The following is a 25,480-nucleotide window of genomic DNA, read 5'->3' as shown; positions in this document are numbered from 1 at the left end:
CTTTGAGCAAGGGGTTGGACTAGATGATCTCCTGAGGTCCCTTCCAACTCTAATATTCTATGATTCTATGAATCACCTTGTGAAAGCTTGTAGACTTTAATTCTGGTAGACATGGTCATCTGAGACCCAGTCCGAATACCACTCAGATGTAACCTCATATCTCAAAGATCAAAGCTTCATCACAGCACAAAGTTTGACAGCCTAGATTATGAAAGGCTGGTTCTCAAAGCCTAGGGATATTTGAATCAGGCTGGTGTTCTTTTTATGATGTCAAGGCAGAAATCCATCCCCACGACTTGTGCAACTGAGGTTCAGACATGGGGTGTGAAACCTCAGACATGAGGGTCACAGCACCCACAAATTCTGCCATTCAAACTGCGTAGCCTGGAGTTGTAGGAAGATAGTGAATTGTCCCAAGTGCTGTATCTGCACTGGGTGACATGACAGACTGAAATAACGGAAACTGGTGCTGCAACCACATATGATGGGATTTCTGAGGCCATCCAAATGACTGAAGTCTCCCAAAAGTCTTCCTTCCTTCATTGAGTGAAAAGTCATTTTAACCCTTCCAAGAAGTATCTTGACACTTTGCCTATAAAAATGGGTTTCCTTATTTCTTTTATTCCTGCCAGGAGGACATCTGAACTACAAACACTGCTTAGAGAATAACAGTATTATATCTTCCATTGGGACAGGAGGTGCTGTGTTACTCCATCTGGCTTCAGGGCTAAAGCTCAAAAGTGTTTTACTGTTAGTTAAGATATTGTTTTTATCATCTTTCTGCCATAGGAGTGAAAATGGCATATATTTAATGTCGAGATCTATCTCCGCTGAGCTAAGAAGCTTGGCTAGTCAGCAACATTATTCCTCAAATGCTATTCAAAACTCAGGGAAAAGGCCTCAAATTCCAATTGATGAATGGAGCATGGTGTGCATCACAGAATCCTATGTTAGACATAATGTACATTTTAGGAGGTCTATGTCAGCATAAATAGAAGAAAGCTGTGGAACTGATGTCTGGTTACCGGACATTGCTAATCAGATCTTATGGCCTCCATTGAAGATACTTTTGGGAGAGAGGTGCTGCATGCTGTGATTGAGAATTAAGATACCACCCAAAATAAATCTCCCTTAACTATAAATACATTGTTAGGTTATGTTTGTTTCACACCCTGCCCCCCAGTCACTTCCCAGGCACATAAGCATTTCTGAGAAACTGAAATTACCAGCTAATTTATTCTTTTGGATAGCATGTCTGGTAATGCTTCCCTTTTTGGGTAAATATATACCTTTCAGATGCCGTTTTCACACAAGTAAGCTGGAAGTATTAGTCAGTATTGGGTTTGACAGCGTTAGAAGAGGGAAGGGAGAGGGGAAAAAGAGTGCTTCTGATATTATTGCCTGTGATTGACAGCTCTGGAGAGTGGACTCCATCCTTTCCCAGGGCAAACATACTGATTAACAAATTGTGTGTGTGTGTGTGTGTGTGTGTAATTTTTGTTTTGTTTTGGTTGGACCTACAAAAAGTATGGTCTACTTGTTCTGCAGCAGCATTTAACCACTGATGACATTAGTCCAGAAAGAAAGATATTTTGACTTAAAATGCTGTAAATTCAAGTATTTACATTAGTACAGTCTAGTAAATTCAATACCATTAAAAAGAATAGAAAATGTTAAATGGAAAAGCACAAAACTGGCAGGAAAAATGTTTTTCATTTCAAAGCATGAATTAACTTGTGTTTTAAGATTATTCTTTTCTTAAAACGCTGTAGTTTGGTACTTTATCAGTCTCCTTCCATAGTCTGGTAAAATCTTCCCTGTATTAAAGCAACATCATCTTCAAAAGTACCACCCCAAAATAGGAGATATTAATGGCAGTTAGTAGTAGAAAGGAAAAGATAACTTTAATAAATATTGTTCTGTTTGGATAGAAAAGTCCTTTTTTCTTCTGCCATTTCTCCAAAGCTTTTATCCTTTTCACTTCTGATAGCCTAATATTTTTAACCCAATTTGGAAAATCAGCCCTTGCTTCCTACTGTAGAGGGAAAGATGTAATGCTCATTCAGAAACTCTTACTTGGTTACATACATAAATGTAGCAAAGAAGTTGCCATATAATGTCATATTTTCTAACTTTCAAACTAGAATATTGGTTACATGGTAATTACTTTTGGACTTACAAATGGTAATTACCAAGTAATTTCCAGAAACATGTAATTACCATGAAGTTGCATGATATTCTCCATGTGATTAAAAATAAATGCATACATAAGTTTGAGCCCTTTTAATTGAGTGTTACAAAATAACTGATGCTAGATTTATGGCTAGGGCCTCTGGTTTTGTCTGCAAAGCCTTGATCGGTGTTGGTATTGCTTTTCCTGCAGATGCACTGAAGGAAGTTACGGAGATGACGTCTCAGCTCCAAAACAGCCTGATCCGCCTGGAGAATTTCCAGAAGCTGACAGAATTACAACATGACTTGATTGGCATTGATAACCTCCTAGCACCTGGCAGAGTAGATAACTTTCTTTGCTTAACTTCTAAAGCTTTTATTGGTTTTGACTAGTTAGGAAAAACATTTATATAACGTATTTATTTACCGTCATAGACTTGGACTATGTGTTTACCTTAAAGCCTGTAAGGGTTCCATAGGATATTTGCCTGTATATTAGATCATATTTTCCTCTTGTAATATTTTAATAAGGAACAAAAACAAAAGTAAGTTCAATTTAGATTGATATTCCATTGCCCTGCTCTAACTACAACAGGTACTCAGTATGGTGTTATGCTCAACCCTTGGGTAAGAGGCAATACATCATGTCATCCAACAATGTCATCCACTGCTAGGTCCTCTGATTCAGTCTCTGCTTTTGGAGTGACCTGAGACCATGTGTAGAACATAGCATTGATGAGAGGAGCATCCACAGAGTAGGGACCACAGTGTTAGCATTGACCCTGAGTATCTGTGATTTTGGGAGGATTTTTTTAGATTCTGGATATATTATTCTTGGCTTCACATATTAGTAGTATGGCACATCTTAGAGCTAGTGGACAGTTTAGCATTCCCTAGGGTTAATGGGGCAGTAGCCAGTATGCTAAAGTCCAGCTGTTTATCAGTTTAATTAATTGCCTTTTTTCACTTACTCCAGATGGTGGTTGCAGCAAGGAAAAGCTGGGGGAAAGGAAGAGCCATCAAAACTCTGTGCACTTGGAGAAAGGCAAACCTTGATGAACTCTTTATTTTTCCTCACAGGAATTTATCCGGGAGGGTTGCTTGTACAAGCTCACTAAAAAGGGTTTACAGCAGAGGATGTTCTTTCTGGTGAGTGCTTCCTTTGCGGTTTGTCCAGCAAGTGTCCTCAAGACGCAGTCACAAACCAAGGTCTGTTTTTCAGGGATTGAGTCCCGGAATAGTGATGATGCAGCTCAATATGCTAACCGCAGGTTCGCTGAGTTTCTCCTGGTATACAGGGGACAGCAGCAATCCAGTCCATTTACTGATTGTGGATTTACACCCATTTATTTCAGTACATTTTAAAAGCCATGTTAATATCCAGCTCATTAGAGAAACAAAGTTTTTAATGGAAATGGACAAAATTGGTAGAGAAAGAAACTTTATTTTCACGCTTTTAAAAGGTATTACAAACAATGGAGAGTTTAAATGAAATATCTGTGTAGAAACAGTATCTGGTAATGTCTTTTTAAGCATACAGGTTACATTTGTCCTTCATCTTTCAGTTCTCAGATATGTTGCTGTACACAAGCAAAGGAGTCACTGGTACCAATCAGTTCAAAATTCATGGACACCTCCCTCTGCATGGCATGCTGGTAAGTCGTTTCTTTCAAAGTGCACCACATCATTGGTTAAATAAATAAATAAGCCAATGGGCATTGAGGCCTCTTGGTATGTTCACTTCATGCAGTAATGCTGAACTGAAGTCTCAGCTACTGGTTGGGAGTGAAGTGCTTCCAGGCTGTGGAAAACAGCCTCGCTGCCAGGGCTGTCAAAAACCATGGTGATGGGGACTGGACTTTTCTCATACTTGAGTCCGTGTGTGAAGCCAGCAGACAAAGCACTCGTTCTTTTCACCCCACTAGCAAAACTATCTGAAGACAAACCTTGTTTAATGCCTTTCTCTTGCATGAGTGAGACTGATCTGGGCATGCTGATCTGTGCTGTTGTTTTTCACAACTAGCCATATCAGCTCTTCTACCCCTTCTTCTAATGGAGTTATTCTTTCTCTGTTTGACTTATAGTTAATAGTGCTGGATCCTCCGGTGAGTAATACGTTGAACCCTGGTCGGAGTTGCTTCTTTCCGACCCCGTTGGCTGTGTTATTTACACAGCATACGGATGTGGCATTAGATCCATAACAAATAGATTCCTCTGTAGAACCAAAATAGACTTTGAGTGTTTTTGAAGTAGCTGACTTTCATGCTTGTTGCAACTCTGCAGTCATCGTGTTGTGAATGAGTTCCTATCCAACCAGAAAGAACAACTTGGGTACATACCCAGTGCACAGTGAGTGATGAGAGAAATCTTTTTTCTTCATGTAGGTGGAAGAGAGTGAGAGTGAATGGTCTGTCCCACACTGCTTCACAATCTATTCAGCTCAGAAAACCATAGTGGTGGCAGCCAGGTATGTATTACTTCTTCCCAATTCCCAGCCACAAACAGGGACAAGCCTTTGGATTAAACATTTGGCTACTGATTGCAGAAGCCAGAGGAGTGCTCCATGGGCCCTCAGGAAAGAATGGATTTGACAATAAATATAAAATACTACTGAGCACTTAAATACCTTTTATTAATGCCATGTTACAGAAAGGAGTGTTTCATCTAACCAGACCATGAATTCTTAAATGGACAACGGCAGAAATGACATTGCTAGTGCATTGTTTCCTGATGAGCTGGCTGAGCTCGCAATGAGTGAAAGCCTTTAACCAATTACTTTAAAGCAAGAAAAGGGGGAAAGATACAAATGATGCAATTTGGAAATATTGATATACAAATGTACCACGCCCAACTGCAATCCTTATTCAGGCAAAGCTCGTGCTGAATTAACTGGAGACTTTCCTCACTAATGACTGAATAAAGACCCGCAAGATTTAGTTTATAGGCTATGTAAATATTCTGTTTTCTAATCACTTACAAATCAAAGCAAATTCTAGAGAACTGAAATCAGTTCTCTGGGTTGATGTATTCATCCTTCTATGTCACGTCTTTTACTATCTCCCTATGGAAATATCTTAGAGAGCCAAAAACATCCAATTAAAATCTAGAAAATGAAAATGGGATTAAGTGGTGCAGAATTCCTGGGCAGATTTAATGGAGGCATTGCACACGCCAGGAAATAGGTTCAATGATGGCTTGTAAAGTAAACGAAGTTCTTTTCAACGTAACCCTTTCCTCTTTTAGAAAATTGGTGTTAGCAGTTATCGCACTCTCTGCAGCAGAACACACCAGTAAATCAAGACCCTTCCCTTGCATTACAGTTTTCAGGCAGATAGTAAAAGACGTGACATAGAAGGATGAATACATCAACCCAGAGAACTGATTTCAGTTCTCTAGAATTTGCTTTGATTTGTAAGTGATTAGAAAACAGAATATTTACATAACCTATAAACTAAATCTTGCGGGTCTTTATTCAGTCATTAGTGAGGAAAGTCTCCAGTTAATTCAGCACGAGCTTTGCCTGAATAAGGATTGCAGTTGGGCGTGGTACATTTGTATATCAATTTTGCAAGGCAAAACTTTACACCAAGGTGAAAAATGTAGAAAGGACAGGATGTACAAAGAGACTGGCTTTGTGAATGAGAACCTTAACTTGTCATTTCCAGATGTGGAGCATTTAAATTTGTTACCTCAATGTTACAGTATGGTAAAACATTATATTTCACTATGGAATTTGTAATATTTGTTGTTAAAAGGACTGTTAAACATAGCATCACTTGGGTTTGTTGTTTTTTTCTTTATACTGAGGATTTAATCTCTCTATGCTCCAGGTGTGAAATTTAGTTTAGCATTTCTAAATGCAGTCTCCTAGGATCAGACCTAGTAGTTCTTGTTCATCTAAAACTCCCATGGGATTCAGTTGAAGTTATGAGTGCACAGGTGATGCAGAATGGAGCCCTTAATCTAAAGGTTACATATTCTTTGTAGTTTTTTTATTCAGCTAGTTTCATAGCTCCTAATTTTAGCAAAAGCTATCACTAAACATTTGTTAAATCAAGTTTTTAGTGTTTTACAAGTCAGTTATTTTATATGTTGGCATATTAGCAAAAGGACTAAACTAACCCTTTTTGAGTGCTAGCTTACCTGAAAATGTTAAAGTTTTGAAGAGCAGCCATTTTTCAGTTGGGTGAGCCAAAAATCCTTAGAAATATGCTTAAAATTGGAAGTGTGTGTAATTTTCTTCACTCTCTCATAACTTAAAATAGTTGACAGGATTTTTCTTAAATTTAAAAAAAAAAAAAAAAAAAAAAAAAAAGTGCAAATGCTTTGTCCTGATACTAAGAGGAAAAATTTACTCTGTAGCAACTATTCCAGGGGAAAAAAATATATATATATGACCTATGAAGTTCTTACCCAGTAATCACAGCATCATCTGTATAATCTATCAATTATTTCCATATGCTCTGGAATAAATCTTCAACATTTTTCATTCTCTGTTTTACTCTGAAGATGAAAGCTAAAATAGCTATGCTTTTTAAAAGGAGTGCCATCCTTCAAATGATTCAGTATTATTGTTTTCAGTTTCATTCTAACTATCCAGTCTAGGATGCCTTCCTTTAATGTGATCTTCAGACTGAAAATATTTTTTATCTCAAAAAGTAGATTAGTCATAAAGGCCATAGAAAGAATAATGATATTCCCTATTTCTTCATTCCAATATGTGTATGGGCACACAGCCCTAGGATATGATGTTAGTTATACAGCAATTGGGTCTGGCAACTCCAACACAGCTTTGCATGTCTCACTGCTGTCTATTTATTCTCTCACCTTTTCAGTATAGATTGTGTATGATTTTTAAAACTGTTATTTTAAACTTATCTTCAGCTGCTTGGTAATCATAAACTCTAACTTTTCCCTACTCCGACCTCCTGTAGTGTATCTTACATTTTAATGGCATGCTGCAATATATTTACCAGAGCTATCTGAAATTAGATGTTTGGTGAGCCCTAAAACTGATTTTCCATATTTGAAAGGCCAAATCCCCATCAGACTGGCTTCATAAGGAATCACTTAATAAAGTGGTCACCAACTAAAAAGTTAGCTTTTGCCAACAGCTGCCACACAGTAGTATCTGAGGTTACTAGTTTCTCCTATAGTTAGTTACCCACCAGTGTCTCCTATGTGATAAAGGTTAGAAAATGTGGTGTTTTTTTAAAGGGCTTTTGTTCTAAAAATTTGTGTACATCAGCTCCCTTGACAATAGTGTCAAAGTTCAGGTCTGGAGGGAATTGGGTTCAGGAGTGATCATTGCACAGTTACATTGCATAGAATGGGCCAATGAGCCTTGCATCATTCTCTGTACTTTCCAAACAAGCCCAGGCTGATTTCAGATGGCAGGAGGAATAGGGAGGAGTGAAATTTTCAGTGGCTTTGCACACATGAAGTTGTGGAAGTTAAATCTCTGTTAGGAAAGCTGCTTCTGTTGCTAGATGATAAACTGTTAACAAACGTTTCCTAAATGAAAAGAGGTTGCTCAAAATGCTGGGATATCAAGGTTCATCTTGATTAAAAAATCTAGTACTATGTCCCAGTCCAAAACTAGGCTGTTTAGCCAGCCTCCATCTGTTTTGCAGTACCCGTCTGGAGATGGGGAAGTGGATGGAAGACCTAAACATGGCCATTGGAATGGCCAAAAAATCTAGTGAGAAATCTGATATGTTTTTGGAAAGCTCCATGTGTAATCGTTCTAACAGTAAGTAGCATTTTCCTCCTTTATTAACATAATGCCAGTGGTGCAATGATCCTGCATTCTTCCTGTCCGAGACTATGGAATACAAGTGGTATATATTGTACAGCTCACACTGTAACACTAATGGAGTGCTCTTCCCTCCTTTTGCTTAGAGTAGACTCTCCCACCTAAAGTGATGTTTCTGGTATTTTTAGACTCAGCAGATAAAAGTTGTACTGCAAAGCAATAATGTATTTTGCATGGTCCATAATCCCCTTAACCATCTCTTATTTAGGAGAAGAATCTTCCGTTTAACCACACAGTGCTTTTTCCAATTCATAGATGCTGGTATCTTTGATGGACAAGAAGTTATTTTATATCCTGACATGCTCCTGTCAATTTACAAGAGGCTGTCGTTATCATGAACTGTGATGAAGCATGTGGCATTCCTTTTTTCAGTTGCACAGTGAGAAGTGGCTGTCTCCAAGTCAGATCCTTCTCTGGGTGGGATAGTGTAAAACACACGCTCAGCGTTTTAACACGGACTGCATTTTTTATTTTTAATGCACCAATGGGTGAGATTCCCCCAAATAGAGTTGGATCAAGAAGGCCAGTTCAGTGTGACTTTCAGGGGCTATATAACAAATTCATGCTGATGTCTGGTAGTGTTGGGTAGAAGCTGCAGACATTCTGAGGAATCCCAGTTTCTGCCACTGACTGTGTATCACAGTTTTCTTAAACTGCTGTTGAATTCTCCTCCTCCAGGATCCTCTGATGAGGTCTCTCTAGAGCAGGAGTCCGAAGATGACATACAGTCTTCTCATAGTTCCCTGGACAGGCAGAGCCACCACCGTGCCAACACTACCATGCACGTGTGCTGGTACCGCAACACCAGTGTCTCCATGACTGACCACAGTGTGGCCGTCGAGGTACCCCATAGGGCACAGCTCTCACCTCTCACTGTCTGTCTCAGCTCACTCACCACTTGGTCTTCCTCCAGTATACGTTTCTGTTGCCATCAATCATTTCTGTGCTCGTCAGAGAATGAGTGAGTGAAAGGTCAATAAATGTTTGAAGATGCATGTGTGTCTGTGTCTCTATACACACATTGCCACCCACAGTGTTCTTATTCAAGGGAGTGTTTTGAAGAAGAAAAATGTAAAAGGAAAACGAGGAAACTTCTAGAACAGAATTTTTAACTTGAGTTTCTTGAGATCCTGAGCCTCTGTTTTTCTCTTTCTGCAAATGGTGTTCTAGTTTAAGGGCTACCAAAGCCTGAGCATGGATGGTAACTAGCAACTGTACTTCCTTCATTGTCCCAGATTTAGAAACTTCTTTACTCTCAATATTTTCATAAAGTTGAGTTCTTCGAGAGAGAAGGCCTCTACATATTTCCATTTGTGTGATGTACCCTCCCCTGAACCAGCACCACTGAGCTTTGGGAAGCAGGGAATGCCATTTCCATTCAGCATATGTCTAAGTGTATCAAGCTGGTCAGAGAGACTTGTTCTATGTTAGCAGGGATGCCGATATCTCAGGGGGTTAGAGCTCACTTTGCCTGTGTTAGTGCATGTTTCTACCATAAAAATCTGCAGGGCTGCCACCTAGATTTCTGTACACACAGCTTTACTCTTGACTTGGCATCTAGATTTGAGGCTTCATTTGGGAGGCAGTTCTGCAATCCTCAGATAGTTAGACCTCCCCTGTCCACCTTCCTGGAGGATTGCAGTACACTGCTCGCTAGACTTCCACTAGTGGGAATATGTAGTAGTTGCCTTGAAGGAAAAAACATGGGTTACTTTAGTAACTGCAGCTCTTCAAGAATGTTACCTTTGCATATTACCATCTTCTTACCTTCCTCGGAGATTTCTACTCTCAAAGCACTCTTGGATTTAGGGGAAGGAATTGCAGCTGGGCATTAAACTGAAGCTTCTAGATTTTCATGGTTTACATAGCATACCAATACGCTCATTGTTGGAAGTTTTATAACCCTTTTCTGTGGGTGTGGAGACCATGAGTTTGTCATCTTGCCATCAGGTAAACTGGGTCTTGAATGAAGGAACCTGGCCTTGCTTCCCTTGGTAAATTTATGCCTGCCACCAGATCACTGTTATACCCAAAGTGCTGTGAGCTTTATACCACTGACTCTAGGATTGCAGTGAGATCTCTCAGCACCTTTTTGCTTTGCTCTGAATTTCAGATTCTAATACAAAAACTTTTTCACATTCCTTTGCCCTTTGACAGATGCTTTTCCTACATCACTTTTTCTTCTTCTAAAACTCTATTTTCTCTCTCTCTCTTTCTCTATCTGCTCAGTTTTCTGCTCTCTTGCTGTTTCTCCAGAGCTTCCTCCTCGCTATTTGCTGGGCCAGGCCCATCGGCCCAACACAATCACCCATGTTTGCTGGTACCGGAACCAGAGCCTATCCCTGTCTGATTACTTGTGCATGATTCAGGTAAAAACTTCTAAAACACTGAGTTGAGTCCAAAGCAGAAAAAAATCCTACTTCCTCTCACCCATGATCATTTCCTGTACCTTAAACCTTGTGCAAGTGTGAGAATGCCTGAGCCATTCAGAATGAAAGTTGTAATGTTTGGTGATTGGTGTGGGAGTCCATTGATATATTTGTTTCACCCTCCAAAAATACCCCTTAATAGCCTTTCAGTTTACCTTATACTAGGCTAAACTCTGGGCTTTCTTTTTCCTTAGATACAAAATTAATATGCTGTCATTTCTCCCTGTAGTTTTAGCCACATCTATTTCTCTTTCCACCACCCCACTATGCTGTTACTCAGGTTCCAAGATGCCAGTATATTAACTTCAGTAACACTTCCCTGCAGCATGCTGTCCAGTCCTGGCTCAGCTTTATGTAGTGATGGGTCCAGAGCTTCAGTGTCAATCAAGAATCCTCTTTTGCTTGTTTCTTCTCATGTTTTACTTTCAGTCTCTCGCAGTGTGTCTTGTACTTGTTTTTTCACATAAACTGAATGCAATGCCTTGGTAGGTGTTGCCTGTTAGGGCTTTGCATGTTCCAGGAAGACAGGCTGCAAAGGCAACAATGGTAGGGCTAGATTTTTGGGGAGCTCAAGATCATGCCCTTCTTAGTGAGATGCTACAGGTGGTATATCACTGGAATAATACGATGAGAAACCCATACAGTAACTGGTAAATAATCACATAATCGAGTTAAACCATCTTCAGCTGAGGTGAAAATGCCATGCGTATTTAGCTGTTTAGCATATATGAAAGGAGGCCTTTTTGTATAGGTGGCAAATTGACAATACAAAAATGTGCTAAGGCATTCCATCAGTAAGTGGAATATCCTAGATGCCTCTCAAAGCATAGGAACAGGACTGTCTGTTAATTATTCTGCACTATCTAGGAGCAATCACGATAGGGACCGTCAGTCAGTATATGGAATAGTGCCAGCAGCAGCATTTGTCTTGTTCTTGGGGAGAGTGATCAGGGATCTCGCATTGGTTTTCTTTTTCTTCATTGCTAGAATCAGCTTTCAGGATACCTGCTGAGGAAGTTCAAAAATAGTAATGGCTGGCAAAAACTCTGGGTCGTCTTCACCAACTTCTGTTTATTCTTCTACAAAACTCACCAGGTATGCTATAGTTGTGGAACAAGGATACAGGGTGCTATGGAGAGGGTTGAGATACTGGACAGAAGATAGAGGTATAGCTCTTTACTTTGTCTTTTAGGTGCATTTTGTAATAATCCATCATCTGTACTGAATTGCCTAACTCCAAAGGCAAGTAGCAAGAGAAAACAGTTGGCAGTAATTAATGGAGTCAATATACGTAAGGCTAAGGGCCTTTCCCTCGCAGCTTTAATCAGGATTTCCTGTTCTATAAGTGGCACTGACCTTGGAAGTGTGGGGGGGTGGGCGTCTCTTGAAGCAGTGGCTAACGGAGGTCAGATTAATTAATGAATGTTTCACCTCCATCTTTCCTTTCTTTGTGTTTAGCTGCCAGTCCAATCTCCCCCACTCCTTCTAAAGTTCAGCACAACTAAATATTTAAAATAGGCCTCAGGAATGGCTGGGCCAGTGGAGTGGTTTGTGCATGTTTCTGTAGTGAATGTTGCCACAATTCTACCTGCACCTTCAGCCATGATTAACCAAATAAACCTCTTATTTTATAGGGACTTCTTGCCTTAAGGAACCAGTGTTGTTGGGAGCGAAATCTTTGCTTTGGTGTTGGGGGGGTGAAATCCAGGAGACAGTGAGAGGCAAGGGAATAGAGGCAAAATAATTAAGCAAGCTTGGGGAAAATTTAATCATAATTTACAACATACAGGTCTCACAAAAGATGTAAAGGCAGCTTGTCCTCTGACGCCTGCTAAAAGAAAGTAAAGCCATTCTCAAGTGTACAGTATGAGAGATCAAACACTTGCTCTGTGATTGCTGTCCATGCACTGTCTGGTAGAGCATGACTTTTACCAAGAACTGCTCTGTTTGGCTCTGTTCCAGGATGATTATCCGTTGGCCAGTCTCCCACTACTTGGCTACACAGTCAGCACCCCAGTGGAGACAGACAGCATTCAGAAGGATTATGTCTTCAAGCTGCAGTTCAAGTCACATGTGTATTTCTTCAGGGCTGAGAGCAAGTACACCTTTGAGAGGTAACTGTGTGCTTCCTACATCCATCTCAGTCTCTCATTTTTTAGCCACAGATGGGTAGTCGAGAGTTGTGATTTTTCGAGCCCAATCCTTGTTGCTGTGCACAATCCAAGTTCCCCCTTGGGGCATCCACTAGGTTCCTAGAAAGAAGTGATCCTTCTCCTCACCATCCCTGAAGGCTGCAAAGCTCCTCTATGCTTCTGACCTCTATTCCCTTTTGAGGGGACTAGCTGGTGGTTCTGCCTAATTGGAGATCCAACTTTCTTCTCCACCAGGACGTACTAGAAGTCCCAAAGAATCGGGGTAACATAGCATGTGTGGAGGTGTATACCCTCTGTGTGATACCCAGCACCATGCCCATAGTGTAGCCACCCTGGGCCCAGGCAGCTTTTAACATACAGTTCATTGAGAGAAGTTACAACTTAGGTACAGCAGAAATTCTTTTGTTTCTTCAGAGAGGGGGCATGATGTAGAGGTTGGAACAGAAGGCTGGGAGTTAGGAGAGCTGCGTTCTACTGCTGTTTTGCAACTGTCTTGCCCTGTGCCGTTTTTGGAATGCTTTGTGTTCTGGGGTACATTCATACTCAAAACTTACATTTTTAAAATATACCTTATGCAAGAGAACTATGTGTAATATTGCACAATAGTCAATAGAACCAGAAAATGGAGTTTCCTCTAGAAACTATGAACAAAATCTCTTGTTCCCAGATTATTCTGTGTTCTCCCTATATTCCCTTCTACCTCCTGCAAGGAAGGAGAAATCTCCCCATCCCAACTTGAGACCATAAAACTCTCGTCAGCAAGTCCCAAATTGTATGGGACTATGGAAGTGTTATGGAATAGTTCCAACCCTGAGTCCCTATCTTTGACTTTCTCAATAGTGAGTTTAAGAAAGATCTCCAAGCCACATATAATTGATTTAGAGTTTTTTCATTATTGCCATGTTTTTCTGCAATAACAGGATTCCTCGAGTGTTGGTTTCCAGAATGGTAGTGAGAGTGGGGCATCTTTTACCCATTTTATAAGAGTTGCTTTCCACACTGCAAAGAGGTACAGTCTTGAATAGTTCTCAGTGGCTAAGGATAACTTCTTAAATGAAGAGAGCTTTCCTAATCAAAATGCAGGAGAATCCAGTGAGCCTGAATACAAAAACAGGTGTATGGTGATAATTTCCCAAATTTTCTAAAATAATTATCCCAAAGATAATTTCCTGTCCTTGGGCACATCACCTACAGTGGGCTCAGTCTTCTGTTCAGGCAGAGTCCAACCCCCCTTACAAATGACTGCAGGGAGCAGGAGAGAGATACAATTTCTGTATAATTTTCATACTGAGTTTTTCTAATACAATCTCTAGTGGAGATTTTAGGGATTGCCTTGTGGACTCCATTCCAACGTTGCTTATCTCCAGAGGTATCCTCCAAAGTTTCTTTGATCTTGGATCTAACAAAAGATCCTTTTTCACTTAGTAACTTGTTCATGGAAGATATTATTTAGCTGAGGTTAGTCCTGCTTTGAGCAGGGTGTTGGACTAGATGACCTCCTAAGGTCCCTTCCAACTCTAATGTTCTATGATTAATCCTTTTCAAGGCCCTAAGACACTTAGAATAGTTTTGGGGCCTGAAAGTGTTCAATATTTACCTAAACAACATAAGTTAGTGAAATGTTTCAAATGGAGAAAGGCAATTAAACTGGATCTAGAGACTCCTTATGTAAGTCTGTGAATGATTATTGAACTTATTGACCAAATACATCTGCAAGACACTTGGTGCCAGCTGCTTTTCCAGTTGGATGTTTGATTGAAATAGGGAGTGATTCAAAATTAACTTGCATAGTGTTAGCAATGAGAAATCACATGACTGTTTGCAGGCTGTCTTCCCATGTAACTATTGGGGTAATAAATCAGTAGATAAAGTTCTAAGGATCTGAGAATCTGATAACGCAGATAATTGCCATGTTGATGGAAGAAAACATAAAACTTCCTCGCTCCTGGAGACTGTGGCTCTTGAAGAGAATTACACTTCCTCTAATGCAATGCAGTTCACAAGCCAACTAATACATGCTTCAAGTCCACAACTACGTTACCTCCCTCTGTTTTATTTAATTTTCTAAGTTGCAGTAGGCTAGATAGCGTCCTGGGACTTTAACTTTCCAAAAGAAGGTTAAAACCAGTCTATTTGGTCTATCTTTTTAAAACAACACGACTGATAATGTGTGTCTGGTACAATGTATAATATACAAGGTATAATTGTCACTTTTGCTACATTGGCAAATGGTGGTCAGATTTTGAGCCATTTTAATGTCATCCCTTAGTTTCTTCATTAATATAAGGACATTACACACTGTGTGTGATGCTGATCAAGTCACTTCACCTTTCTTTCTACCGTTTTCCCCCTCTGAAGTAAAATGGTGTTCATACGGCCTACCTCACAAGGCGTTTGTAAGCCTTAGTGTTTTTAAAGGATGTGTGTTTGCACTTCAAGCTGGGGGTGAGATTCCCAGCTTGAGGAGACATACCTGCACTAGCTCTGATGGAGATAGATTACTAAAAATAGAATGTAGCCACAGCAGTGAGAGCAGGGAGAAAGGCTAGCCGACTTGAGTACATACCTAGCAACTGATGGGCATGCAACATGCACTTGGGTTGGCTAGCCCCTCCCCTACTCCTGCTACTTTGGCTATGCTCTATATTCAGCATGCTAGCTCAGGCAGAGCTATCACAGGCATGTCTCCTTAAGCTGGGACTCATACCCCCAGCTCAGAGAGAAGACATACCCCAAGTGTTTGAAGATCCTTGGATTAAAGTGCATTATAGGGGTGCAAGGTACTGTTGTACTGTAGAAATCCTCCATAGATCAGCAGCCAATCCAATAAAATTGAACCCAGAAATCTCTTGTAAGCAAAGGACGTGGCCTTGGGTGTTGTAAATGTTCTATTGTTCCTCTCTTGCCAGGTGGATGGAAGTGATTGAGAGAGCCACAAATTCTCCAGGGAGATCGAGCCTGTTGATTCCCAAGGATGAAAAGGATATTCACACCAACTGAAGGGGGCAGAGCTGGGTTTCTGCGGTAGACATCTGTAGTGAGGTGGAATGGAACCAGGAGTGTGGGGTTGATAAAGCAGTGAAGTGAGATGCTTGTTTCCACCTGGTGTGGAAGTTAGATGAGCAAGGGGAGAGATGATCTGGGATCACATGAGGTTAGTCTGGACTAGACGATGTAAAGTCTGCTGCAGGCAAAGCTACCTGGAGTGGTAATGAACCAAACAATGGTTCCCACTCTGGGAATCCCATGGCTTGCTGTGTGCGCACATTGTGGAGGGCGTTGTGTTCCAGCTACGTGGTTCTATACGGTACATAGTGGCATGTCCTGATGGAGACCTTTGATACCTGCCATGTTCATTGTGATTGGGTGTGTCAGTTGTGTTTTTTTGCCCACAACAGCAGTAAAAGACTTTTGGCTCCCATGAGTTTCCTTCTGACACTAAGTGTGGCTAAACACCCTCTGGACTGTCTGTTGCTGTAGCTTCAACCTACTGGCACAACCTTCTTGGACTAACTGGGGATCTGCAGATGTATCCAGCCGGTCCTGAGTTCACATTCATTTCAAACAGAAAATACAGCTGCTGTAGAATCATGGTGCTCTTCAGGAAACTGCCATGGCAATAACTTCACTCTTTTTTTAGGGGGAGGTGGGGGGAAATGGGGAGAACGTGAAGCTTTCAGTTTTAGAGGTGTCACATGTTACAGCTTGAAGCGGGAGACTTGTGTGAGAGAACACATGTGGTTTCCTTAGAGCTAAGAGCCCGCTCTGTTGCATGCTGAGAGGGGCCTATCTGATAAATATTTATTATACCTTCAGAGTCCTCTGCACCTTTCATGGAGGGTAGGGCTCCTCTTACAAACTCTTTTATCACCCTCTGCTAGTAAGGCATTATTTAATGAAGGGATGGCCAAAGTACTAACCACAGCATCCTCCAGTGCAATTTATTGATGTTCCTAGGTGGCATTTTCAAAGGTGCCTAAGCTCCATTGGAAGTCATTGATACTTGTTCCTAAACTACTTAGGCATGTTTGAAAATCCCAGCCCTTATCTCTCAGTATGGAGGTGGCATCCATCTTCAGTTTTAACATGGTGTGACAGTCACTTGCATTAAGATGGAACATTATATCCTGGCACCTGCTGTCTCTGTGGGTTGTGCCACCATATTCAAGATGAAAATAGTTTCAATCTGCCCCACTTTCTGCAGATTTGCTGTTGCCCTTGGTGCAGTGCAGTGCAGCACTTGGTTAGGCAAAATATGAATGCCCCTGATTTAAGGACTGGTAAAGTCATAATAAGCTGAAAGTAACAAATGCTGCTGATAGGTAGCCGTGGTTTAGAGGGGCTATGAAGAGCTGATTTATATTTCAGATGGCAACATATTTATGTATCAGGGAAGGAACAATGAGGCATTAGAGAGAGATAAGAAAGTGGTCTGTGTTGCGAGGATGGCAGAAGCAAGAGGAAAGCAGAGAGACACCCATGGAAAATGGGAGTTGTAGGGGCTTGCATGTGCAACTGTCTCCCCAGAGAGAGAGACTCCTGGGTTGTGTTGGTTCAAAGTTTTGAGTGCTGGAGTGGAAAGGACTAGGATCCCAGATAGAGGATTCTAGGTAGAAGATTTCATGACCTTTCACTTGGCATCTTCACCCATAAAAAAGCACAGATTGGACCAGTGTGTCATAACCATTGTCCACTGTAAGTTAAATGTACTTTAATTTATTAGTGTCTTAATTTTTTAAAATAAACTATTGTAGATGTATAAATATGTGTTTACTGGCCACTTCTGTGTGTAAATGTCAATATGTTGGAAGTAAATAGCCGCTCAGTGTAAAGTTCTGTCTATGTGCCTTTGTTCACTCTAGCGTTTTCCTGCTCTTGGGAAGGTATGTGATGTCTGCATACAAGCTGGGTAGTTTGTCCCACCAGTGACTCTAAAGGACCTTGCCTATCACCTGTTCTAGGCAAAATACCTTATTCTTGAGCTTTGCAGCAATCTCTGTGGATCCAAAAGTAGGAAGCCTGTGATGGCATCTTCAAAGAATTACACGTGTGTAATTTTCTCCTCTTTAGAGCTGGTTAGACCCTCTTTTTCCTTAGCTGCCAGAAACTGCTCTGCAGCTTGACAGAAGAAGCTTTGGACTCCATGTAATAGCTGGTTGAGTTTCTACTGTAATCTTTTGTTTTCCTGCATGACACTCTGGTCACCTCCTCTTCTCGAGAACAGTTGTGCACACTATGAGCATACAGGGTCTGTTTGAAAGGAATGAGTGAAGCCAGTTTAGAGTGGAGCGCCCCAACCTTCCTCCTTGGGATTTCAACTGCTTGTTAATCTCCTGCAATGGGGGATCTGCAGAGGAAATTTTCATGAAGGAGAAAAGAGGGTTCTTCTTCGAGTGCTGGTCCCTGTGTGGCTTCCACACACAGGTGCACATGTGTGCCATGCACCGGAGCTGGAACTGTTTGAAGTCGTCTCCGTCAACCCACATGTGCATTATGCGTAGTCCACATGGTTCTTCCAAGGTCTTATGAGACTGTGCAGGTTGACACCCCCTCAGCTCCCTCTTATTGCCACAAAGCCAGAGTCAGAACACCTCTCCTCTTCAACTTTTGATTTGCGTAGCCAAAAAAAACCCCAAGTTTTTAATAGTTTTATCATTATAAATCATTTTTTTTGTAGTAAGCTGTAGTTATCACATTTTAGGTTAGTCAGTCTACCATTGTTTGATTCCATCTGGGGCGTCCGACCCGTTCTGGGGGATTATGCCCTGACAAGCTGGGTTTAAGAATTGCGCTTCATGCCCACGATTCTTCTCGATAAAGAAGCGCCAACACTGTATTTACTGTCTTGGTGAGACCCATGTTGTCGCCCGATGCTCCATCTGCTGATCCTTCCCATCGCAAACTCGTGAGGCTAGAGAACCTAGACTACGTAAACACCTCATGGAGGAGGCAATGTGTCCAGCTTTAGGTGGCACCAACAGAACATCCAGCTGCATCGGCGGTGAGTGTGTCCCCCATTAGGACGATGCTGTTGGTACCAACGGATTGTGCAGCCTCCATCTCCAATGGACAAACCACTGCTGCTATATCAACCATCTACTGGACAGCCCCAAGAGTTACCACTGAGAACTGACCATACCCACACTGACAGCTCCACCTGCTCCGACGGCACTGCACTTTCCGGAACAGCAGTCAGATTCAGATTGGTCCTTGGAACTGGGCCCAGCCTTCTGACCGACACTGTCACATAGTCCATGACCACAACACCTAATATAAGCACCAAAGTATGCTCCATCAGCAGAGCAGTGGTTCTGATACCTGCATGGTCCACTGGTGAAAATGGACCAGTATGCTTGGTCCTATTGGCATTGTTGGGACCCCATCATGACCACCAAGCACCGCCACTTCCCCAGCACACTGCCGCTCCTTCAGTCTGAGGACTCATGTGGTACCATTATGCCCCGGTACCATCGGAAACGCCAATTCCAACCGGAGAATCATCGTCCCCAGATGAGGTGCTCATCATTCCCTCATCTTCTCCACCAGACAATCACGGTCAGTATCAGGACCTACCGTGCCATATGGCAACAACCCTCAACCTGTCAGCAGAGGATGTGAAAGGCCCCCAGGACAAGTTTCTGGACATCCTACAGCCAGCAGGTCCCTCACACATTGCACTACCGATCCATAACTCACTCCTTCAACCAGCCTAAGCGATCTGGCGTGCCTTGGCATACTGCACTCCAACACCTAAGCATGCAGAGAGACGCTACTTTGTTATAGCCAATGTCACCGACTTTCTTTTCATACACTCACCACCCAATTCACTAGTGGTGCAAGCGGCAATGCAACGCACCAGACGACAACACTTCAGGACCACTCCTCCAGATCAAGCAGCCAAAAAGCTTGACCTGATCAGGCGGGACATATACTCCTCAGCAGACCTGCAGTTCCATACTGCCAGCTACCAAGCCATACTGGCAAAGTACGACTTTAGGTCGTACTCGAAACTGGTGGAGTTCCAAGCCTACCTTCTGGAGGAAAAACAAAATAGAATTCAAGCCCCTCATCGAGGAGGGCAAAGCTCATCTTTATAGAGGCAGACTTGGACTCCTGTGCAGGAAGGGCCTTCTTTCCAAGGGACCACTTTGCTACTCTCACCTCCCTCATTACAAGGCTGCAGCGCTGTCCCTACACACTTCCATCACTGCCTTTCACTAGTGGCACACGGTGGCATGCACCTCCATCCTGCTTTACGCCTGCCTTCACGTGAGATGCCTGCAACTATGGCTCTGCTTGGTGTACAACCCACAGAAGGACCACCTCAAAAAACGGGTCCTCCTTTCACCCTCAGTGGTAACTTCCCTGTCATGGTGGTGTGACCCATCCAAGGTCATAGCCGGCACCCCCTCCATGCCCGACACCACCCTTACCATGGACGCTTCACTCATAGGCTGGGGTGCTCACATACAGGGCCCCACAGCCCAAGGCCTCTGGTCTCCCAGAGAAGCAAGGATGCACATCAACATCCTAGAACTACGAGCAGTCCAGCACACTTCTCCCTCTTGTCCACTTCAAACATGTACAACTTCTCTCAGACAACATGACAATGGTCATATACATAAACAAACAAGGTGGCGCCAGATCACCAACCCTTTGCAGGGAGGCAATCCAATTGTGGAACTGGTGCCTACAACACCACGTCATATTTCATACAACCTACTTACCAGGTACAGACTACATCCTGGTGGACACACTCAGTCGTTCCTTCCATTGCAACCATGAGTGGGAACTCCACAACCCCACTCTTTGCTCCATCTTCCATCAGTGGCTACACCACAATGGGACCTATTTGCAACAGCCACCAACCACAAGCTCCCCTCTTCTGCTCCAGATGCGCCCTTAGGTATGGCTCAAAAGGGGATGCTTTTCTCCTCCCATGGACACTTGGACTACATTACACCTTCTCGCCTATTCCGCTCCTCCCACAAGTACTCTGCAAAGTGAGGCAAGACTGCGCAGTCCTTATACTCATAGCCCCCTTCACGGAATGCCTTCCTTCCACCTGTAGACAGCTTTTCAGCCTTTAGCCATCCAACCACTGCTCAATTCCTCTACAGTCTCCTTAAACCTTTCCTTTGGTCACGAAACCTGACCCCATTTGGGACCTCAACCGTCCTTTCAGCCCTCATTAAACCACTCTTTGAACCCCTGGACACTTGCTTGCTTACCTACCTATCCATGAAGGTGATCTTCTCAGTGGCCACCACTTCTGCCTGACGAGTCACCTGACAGCCATGATGGCAGACCCACCATTTACTGTGTTCCATAGGGACAAAGTCTCCCTATAACTCCACCCCAAAGTTTCTCCTCACCATTCCACCTCAACCAAGTCATCCATCTCCCAGCTTTTTACCCTAAACCACACACCTCCAACAGGGAACACACATTACATTCCCTCGACATCCACCATTCATTGGCCTTTTATCTCTAACGCACCCACACTTTCTGAGCCTTACCTAGACTCCTTTTCACAATAGTGGAACACCATTGAGGCCACGCCCTCTCTTCCCAACGCCTCTCCAAATGGATGTCCTGCTGCACCACAGTGTTTCTCCCTTTCCCAAGTATCTCTGCCACCTGGCATCACCGTTCATGCCACAAGAGCACAAGCCACCATGTCCACCCTCGCAGACGTCCCATGGCAAGACATCTGTAAATCAGTAACATGGTCCTCTATCCACACGTTCACCACTCATTATGCCATAGCCAACTCAGCAGCAGCAGATGCGGCAGTCGTCCGCACAGTCCTGAAAACTCTCACCTCTGCTGAGCCCTTGCACCCACCTCCACACTGAATACTGCTTGCTACGCTATCCACATCTAGAATCCACAAAGGGGACCAGCACTTGAAGAAGAAAGGGAGGTAACTGAAGGTTCTTTGAGATGTGTGGTCCCTATCTGGATTCCAATCCCTCCCCTATCTCCTCTGCTGCAGGTTCAAGGCCTGTTAGTAAGATGCAACTGAGGGGGCTGTGATCTGTCCATGCCTAGGGTAGCCACCTGAAAATGTCAAGGTCAGAGCAGGCTGTAAAAGGAGAGCAGATTCTCCCAGCGCTGATGGGTGACACTGAAGTCAGGCTTCCCAAACAGCCCCAACTTGCTTCTGATTTCCCCACACTGGTTATCAAGAAGCCAGTCCACAAAAGCACACAGCCCCCTTTACTGCATTCCAGTTCCTGGCTCCCAAATCAGCCACTAGGTCCAGTAAAGAGATCAGTTCTTTAAACTCTCTACTCTTTACTAAAAAGGTTCCCTCTGACCCCAAAGGGTCAGCCACAGCATCAGATCAATATAAGTTTGGATCTTATCCAAAATATCACGCTGCCAGCCAATCCTTCAGTAACTAAAACTAAAAGTTTATTGTAAACAGAAATAAACCATAAGAGAAATGTTAAAGGATCAAAGCAAATCAGATACATACAAATGATTGAAAGTCCATATACACCCATTTTCTGGAAGAATTGTGGAGTTGCAAGCTTGTACAGTTCCTCTGGCATACATCCAGTATCTGGATGGGTCTAAGTCCTCCGGTTCAGTTGCAAGTGAATTGATCCAGAGGCAGGTATATGTCTGTAGCTGAACAGGAACAAAGACAAAATGGATTCCCAAGGCCTCCACCTTATATACCCTCTGGACATGGCCATGTGGTGTGTAGAGTTTTACAGGAACTATTATGAAGTCCAGAGCCACATGGGCCAGTCCTGGTGCCTCATCAGGTGTATCTCCAGCTTCTCCCCCTGGGCCCCTTGCACCTGGGGATGTCTCAATGGACCATTAAGTGGGCTATTGTCCTGCGGCATCCTGTCTGGGGTGTTGGCCAGGCAGCACAATTTGAAATACAGATATCTCAAATATATCTATAACTTCCATTTCACATATTACACATGAACATCAGTATTATCATCTGACTTAGCATATTATAACCTTTCTAACAGTATCTGACATGGCATATCTCACATTAATTATTATGATTTTTGACATATTGATGTTAACCCATATGTTAAACATTCCCCCCCCCCCCCCACCCCTCAGTCTAACCAGCATGACAGGGGCGTCAACCCGCACGGTCTCATAAGACCTCGGACGCGCTATGTGGACTTCTCGTAACACACACGCGGATCAACAGAGACTATTTCAAATGGCCCTGGCACATGGCACACAGCATGCATCCAGATAGGGACCACACCTCTCAAAGAACCATCAGTTACAGTAAGTGACCTCCCTTTACCTATCAGTGATTGGAGTTTTCTGAATATGTCCACACTGACCCTCCTTAAAGCTCCGTTCCATAGCCTTTTGCGTACACTGAGAGACAGCGAAGAGTTAGACTGTTAGGAGGGAAGGGCCGCTTATAGCAATGGTTTAATACATTGTTGGTTGTATCGCTCTGATTACCCGCTATTGCTTTTACTTCTTTAAACAGTTCCATGGCTTGAGAGTGTGGCATGCAATTTCCTACAGTGTAGATGTGCAGAGGCAGTATGTCTGAAAAACCCTAGTTGCTGGTAAATAAGAGGCCTTTCTCAGCCTTGCCTTAAGTGGACGTTTTCTCACATCATCTGGTGCCACTGATCATCTGCCCTGTGGAGACAGGGACCTGGAATAGCAGAGAGGGTTATGTTACATTGGCAGAGCTGTATAGAAACAGCTTGCACGACACCTCTCTATACAATGCCTGGCACTGATTCCCTTTCCCAAGAACCACTCTGCAAGCAACAAGACTCGGTGAGTTCCCACATTCCATACATGCTGACTGGGCCTTGCAGTGTCTCATTGATTTAGTGTGAGGGTGGGCAACTGGTGGCCCAGAGGCTGCACCCGGTCCACTGGATCATTTTATTTGGCCCACCACAGCCTGGGGTAGGTGATCTGGCAGCACCAGGGCCAGGAAGGGGACAAAGTGGCACATCATGAGGGGGAAGGCCCTGCATGTGCATAGACACTTTTATCACATGATGCTGTGGTGAGAGCTAATGGGCTGAAGCAGGGGGCTGGGTCCAGCCCCCAGAGCACAGGAGCTGCTGCTGCACAGTGAGTGCAGGGTGGGTTCACTTTCTAACTTACCCTGCCTGGTGTCACCCTCATCGCACTGCCTGGCCCACCAATGCGTTTGTGGATTTTTTAGCCCTCTACCACCAAAGTTGCCCATCTCTGATTTAGTCTCTTCAAAGTCTTCTAGCCTTAAGCAACCCAGTGCGTTACCATCGACTTTGTATAGTAAAATTAGAAAGCCCTGGAGAGTGTGATATGCATTGAGAAGTATTGCATTCATGATTTCACCTGATCAAAAAGCAATACTGTGTGGGGAAAAAAAAAACTCAAAAGAAAAACGTGGAATCAGCCACTTTCCACCCCAACCTGGCTGCCAGTTACAAAGATGCGGTTTCCCAGCGCCTGCGACATGTGTGGCAGCAGTTACCCCAATGTTTTGGTGAGCACAGCATGTTCTAAGAGGATGTGTTTCTATGCCAAGAACCTGCTGTGTAAAAGTTAGGGTTCCAGTCCATTATAAAAAAGTCATTGGTGGGATTTTCCTGATTTGCAAGCATGAGACTCTTGTGCTAATGAAGGTCTTTTTACTTTCACAAGAGGGCCTGAGTTTTCATAGGGACCAAAAAGTGAGGTGAGAAGTCTGCTCTTAATGGAGATTGAAGTAACTACAGCAGGCCAGGCCAGACCAGCCACCCAGATGAGAGCAACATGGAGGCTGTTAGTTTGTGTAACCTCCACTTTTGCTTTTAAATCTCCCGTATTGTAGGGCACCAGAGCTTAAATTCAACAATAGGTAACAGCTTTCAGCAGCTCTGGAAAAGTTGTTAAATACCTGAAGGGGGGAGTCTGATGAATTTTCTACATAAAGAATCCTTTAGGGTGTCATTTTTCTATCTATCTGAGCTATTTGTATGGTCCCCATTACCATAATATTTCAGTGCCACAAAGTTTATAATATATGTACCCTCACAGCACTCCTGTGTGGCAGGGCAGTGCTCTTGTTCCCATTTTACAGGTGGAACTGAGCCCCAGAGAGGTTAAGTGACTTGGCCAAGGTCACACAGGGAGTCTGGCAGGGCAATGAGTTGAATCTGCCTTGATTTCCAGGGTAGCAGCCTAATCATTGGACCATCGTTGCTATCTATTGCAGGAGGGTTTTCAGAGTTTAACTTGAAGTTTTGGTATTTGCTAAATTCTGCCCTGCCTGCAGTCAACTCACATCTCAGAAGCTGGAGAGGCAGAGGCACAACCTTACCTAGAACTGGAGGCTAGCCAACCTCCAGGAGCACCTCCCTGGCCTCAACAGATCAGAATGGAAGAAATGTTCTCCCCTTATTGGAGAACAAAGCAGAAGCCATTAGAGTGAATAGGGGAAAACATGATGGCAGCATTTGTTCCTTGGAGGAAGCACAGATCATAAATGTTGTGTATACAATTAAAGGTCAGGAGCATGGACCACAAATCGGATCTTACATTGAGAGCAAAACAGTGGGTGAGGGGAAGATGGGTGGACCTCTTTCATAGGTGAAATTTTGTCCCAAATTGCTTGGTATGAAGGAGCATATGTAAAGGCAATAGGCATGAAAGGCAACGGAAGAACAGAAATGGCTGCTGTTGCAAAGTTGGCTTCACAATAACAAGAGTTGGAAGAGACTGAGGAAAAGAATGTGTTCTAAAGTATTTTCTCACAGAGTGGGGCAGTTCCTCTGCAAGGGCGAGAGTGGGAAAAGCAGTACACAAGAAGATTTCTTCAAGGAGAAAGTACTGATCTACTAGGATACTGTGTGGATCTCATCTACTGGCAAACATCCGAGCTGATTTGAGGGTTAGCTGTAATCCTGTAGACTCTTAAATAT

At 43.0% G+C, this 25,480-nt stretch overlaps 1 protein-coding gene across 1 annotated transcript in view; it reads left to right on the top strand.

Moving 5' to 3' along the window:
* The window catches only part of FARP2 (FERM, ARH/RhoGEF and pleckstrin domain protein 2), a 158,021-nt gene extending 140,626 nt beyond the window's left edge, over positions 1 to 17,395 (top strand). The window contains exons 19-27 of the mRNA XM_067539002.1: positions 2,384 to 2,514; positions 3,253 to 3,321; positions 3,738 to 3,827; positions 4,557 to 4,639; positions 7,806 to 7,924; positions 8,666 to 8,829; positions 11,404 to 11,511; positions 12,379 to 12,530; positions 15,479 to 17,395. Coding sequence (XP_067395103.1) covers positions 2,384 to 2,514; positions 3,253 to 3,321; positions 3,738 to 3,827; positions 4,557 to 4,639; positions 7,806 to 7,924; positions 8,666 to 8,829; positions 11,404 to 11,511; positions 12,379 to 12,530; positions 15,479 to 15,569 — 1,007 coding nt within the window. The 3' untranslated portion in view covers positions 15,570 to 17,395. The remainder of the gene's footprint in view (positions 1 to 2,383; positions 2,515 to 3,252; positions 3,322 to 3,737; positions 3,828 to 4,556; positions 4,640 to 7,805; positions 7,925 to 8,665; positions 8,830 to 11,403; positions 11,512 to 12,378; positions 12,531 to 15,478) is intronic.
* Positions 17,396 to 25,480: the final 8,085 nt, after the last annotated feature.

This window comes from Emydura macquarii, unplaced genomic scaffold (genome assembly GCF_026122565.2).
Source record: "Emydura macquarii macquarii isolate MOO-44397 ecotype Brisbane River unplaced genomic scaffold, CSIRO-AGI_Emac_v2 contig_499, whole genome shotgun sequence".
Classification (NCBI taxonomy): Eukaryota; Metazoa; Chordata; order Testudines; family Chelidae; genus Emydura; species Emydura macquarii.
The sequence above is the reverse complement of the archived record's forward strand: the minus strand, read 5'-3'. Positions and strand labels throughout refer to the sequence as shown.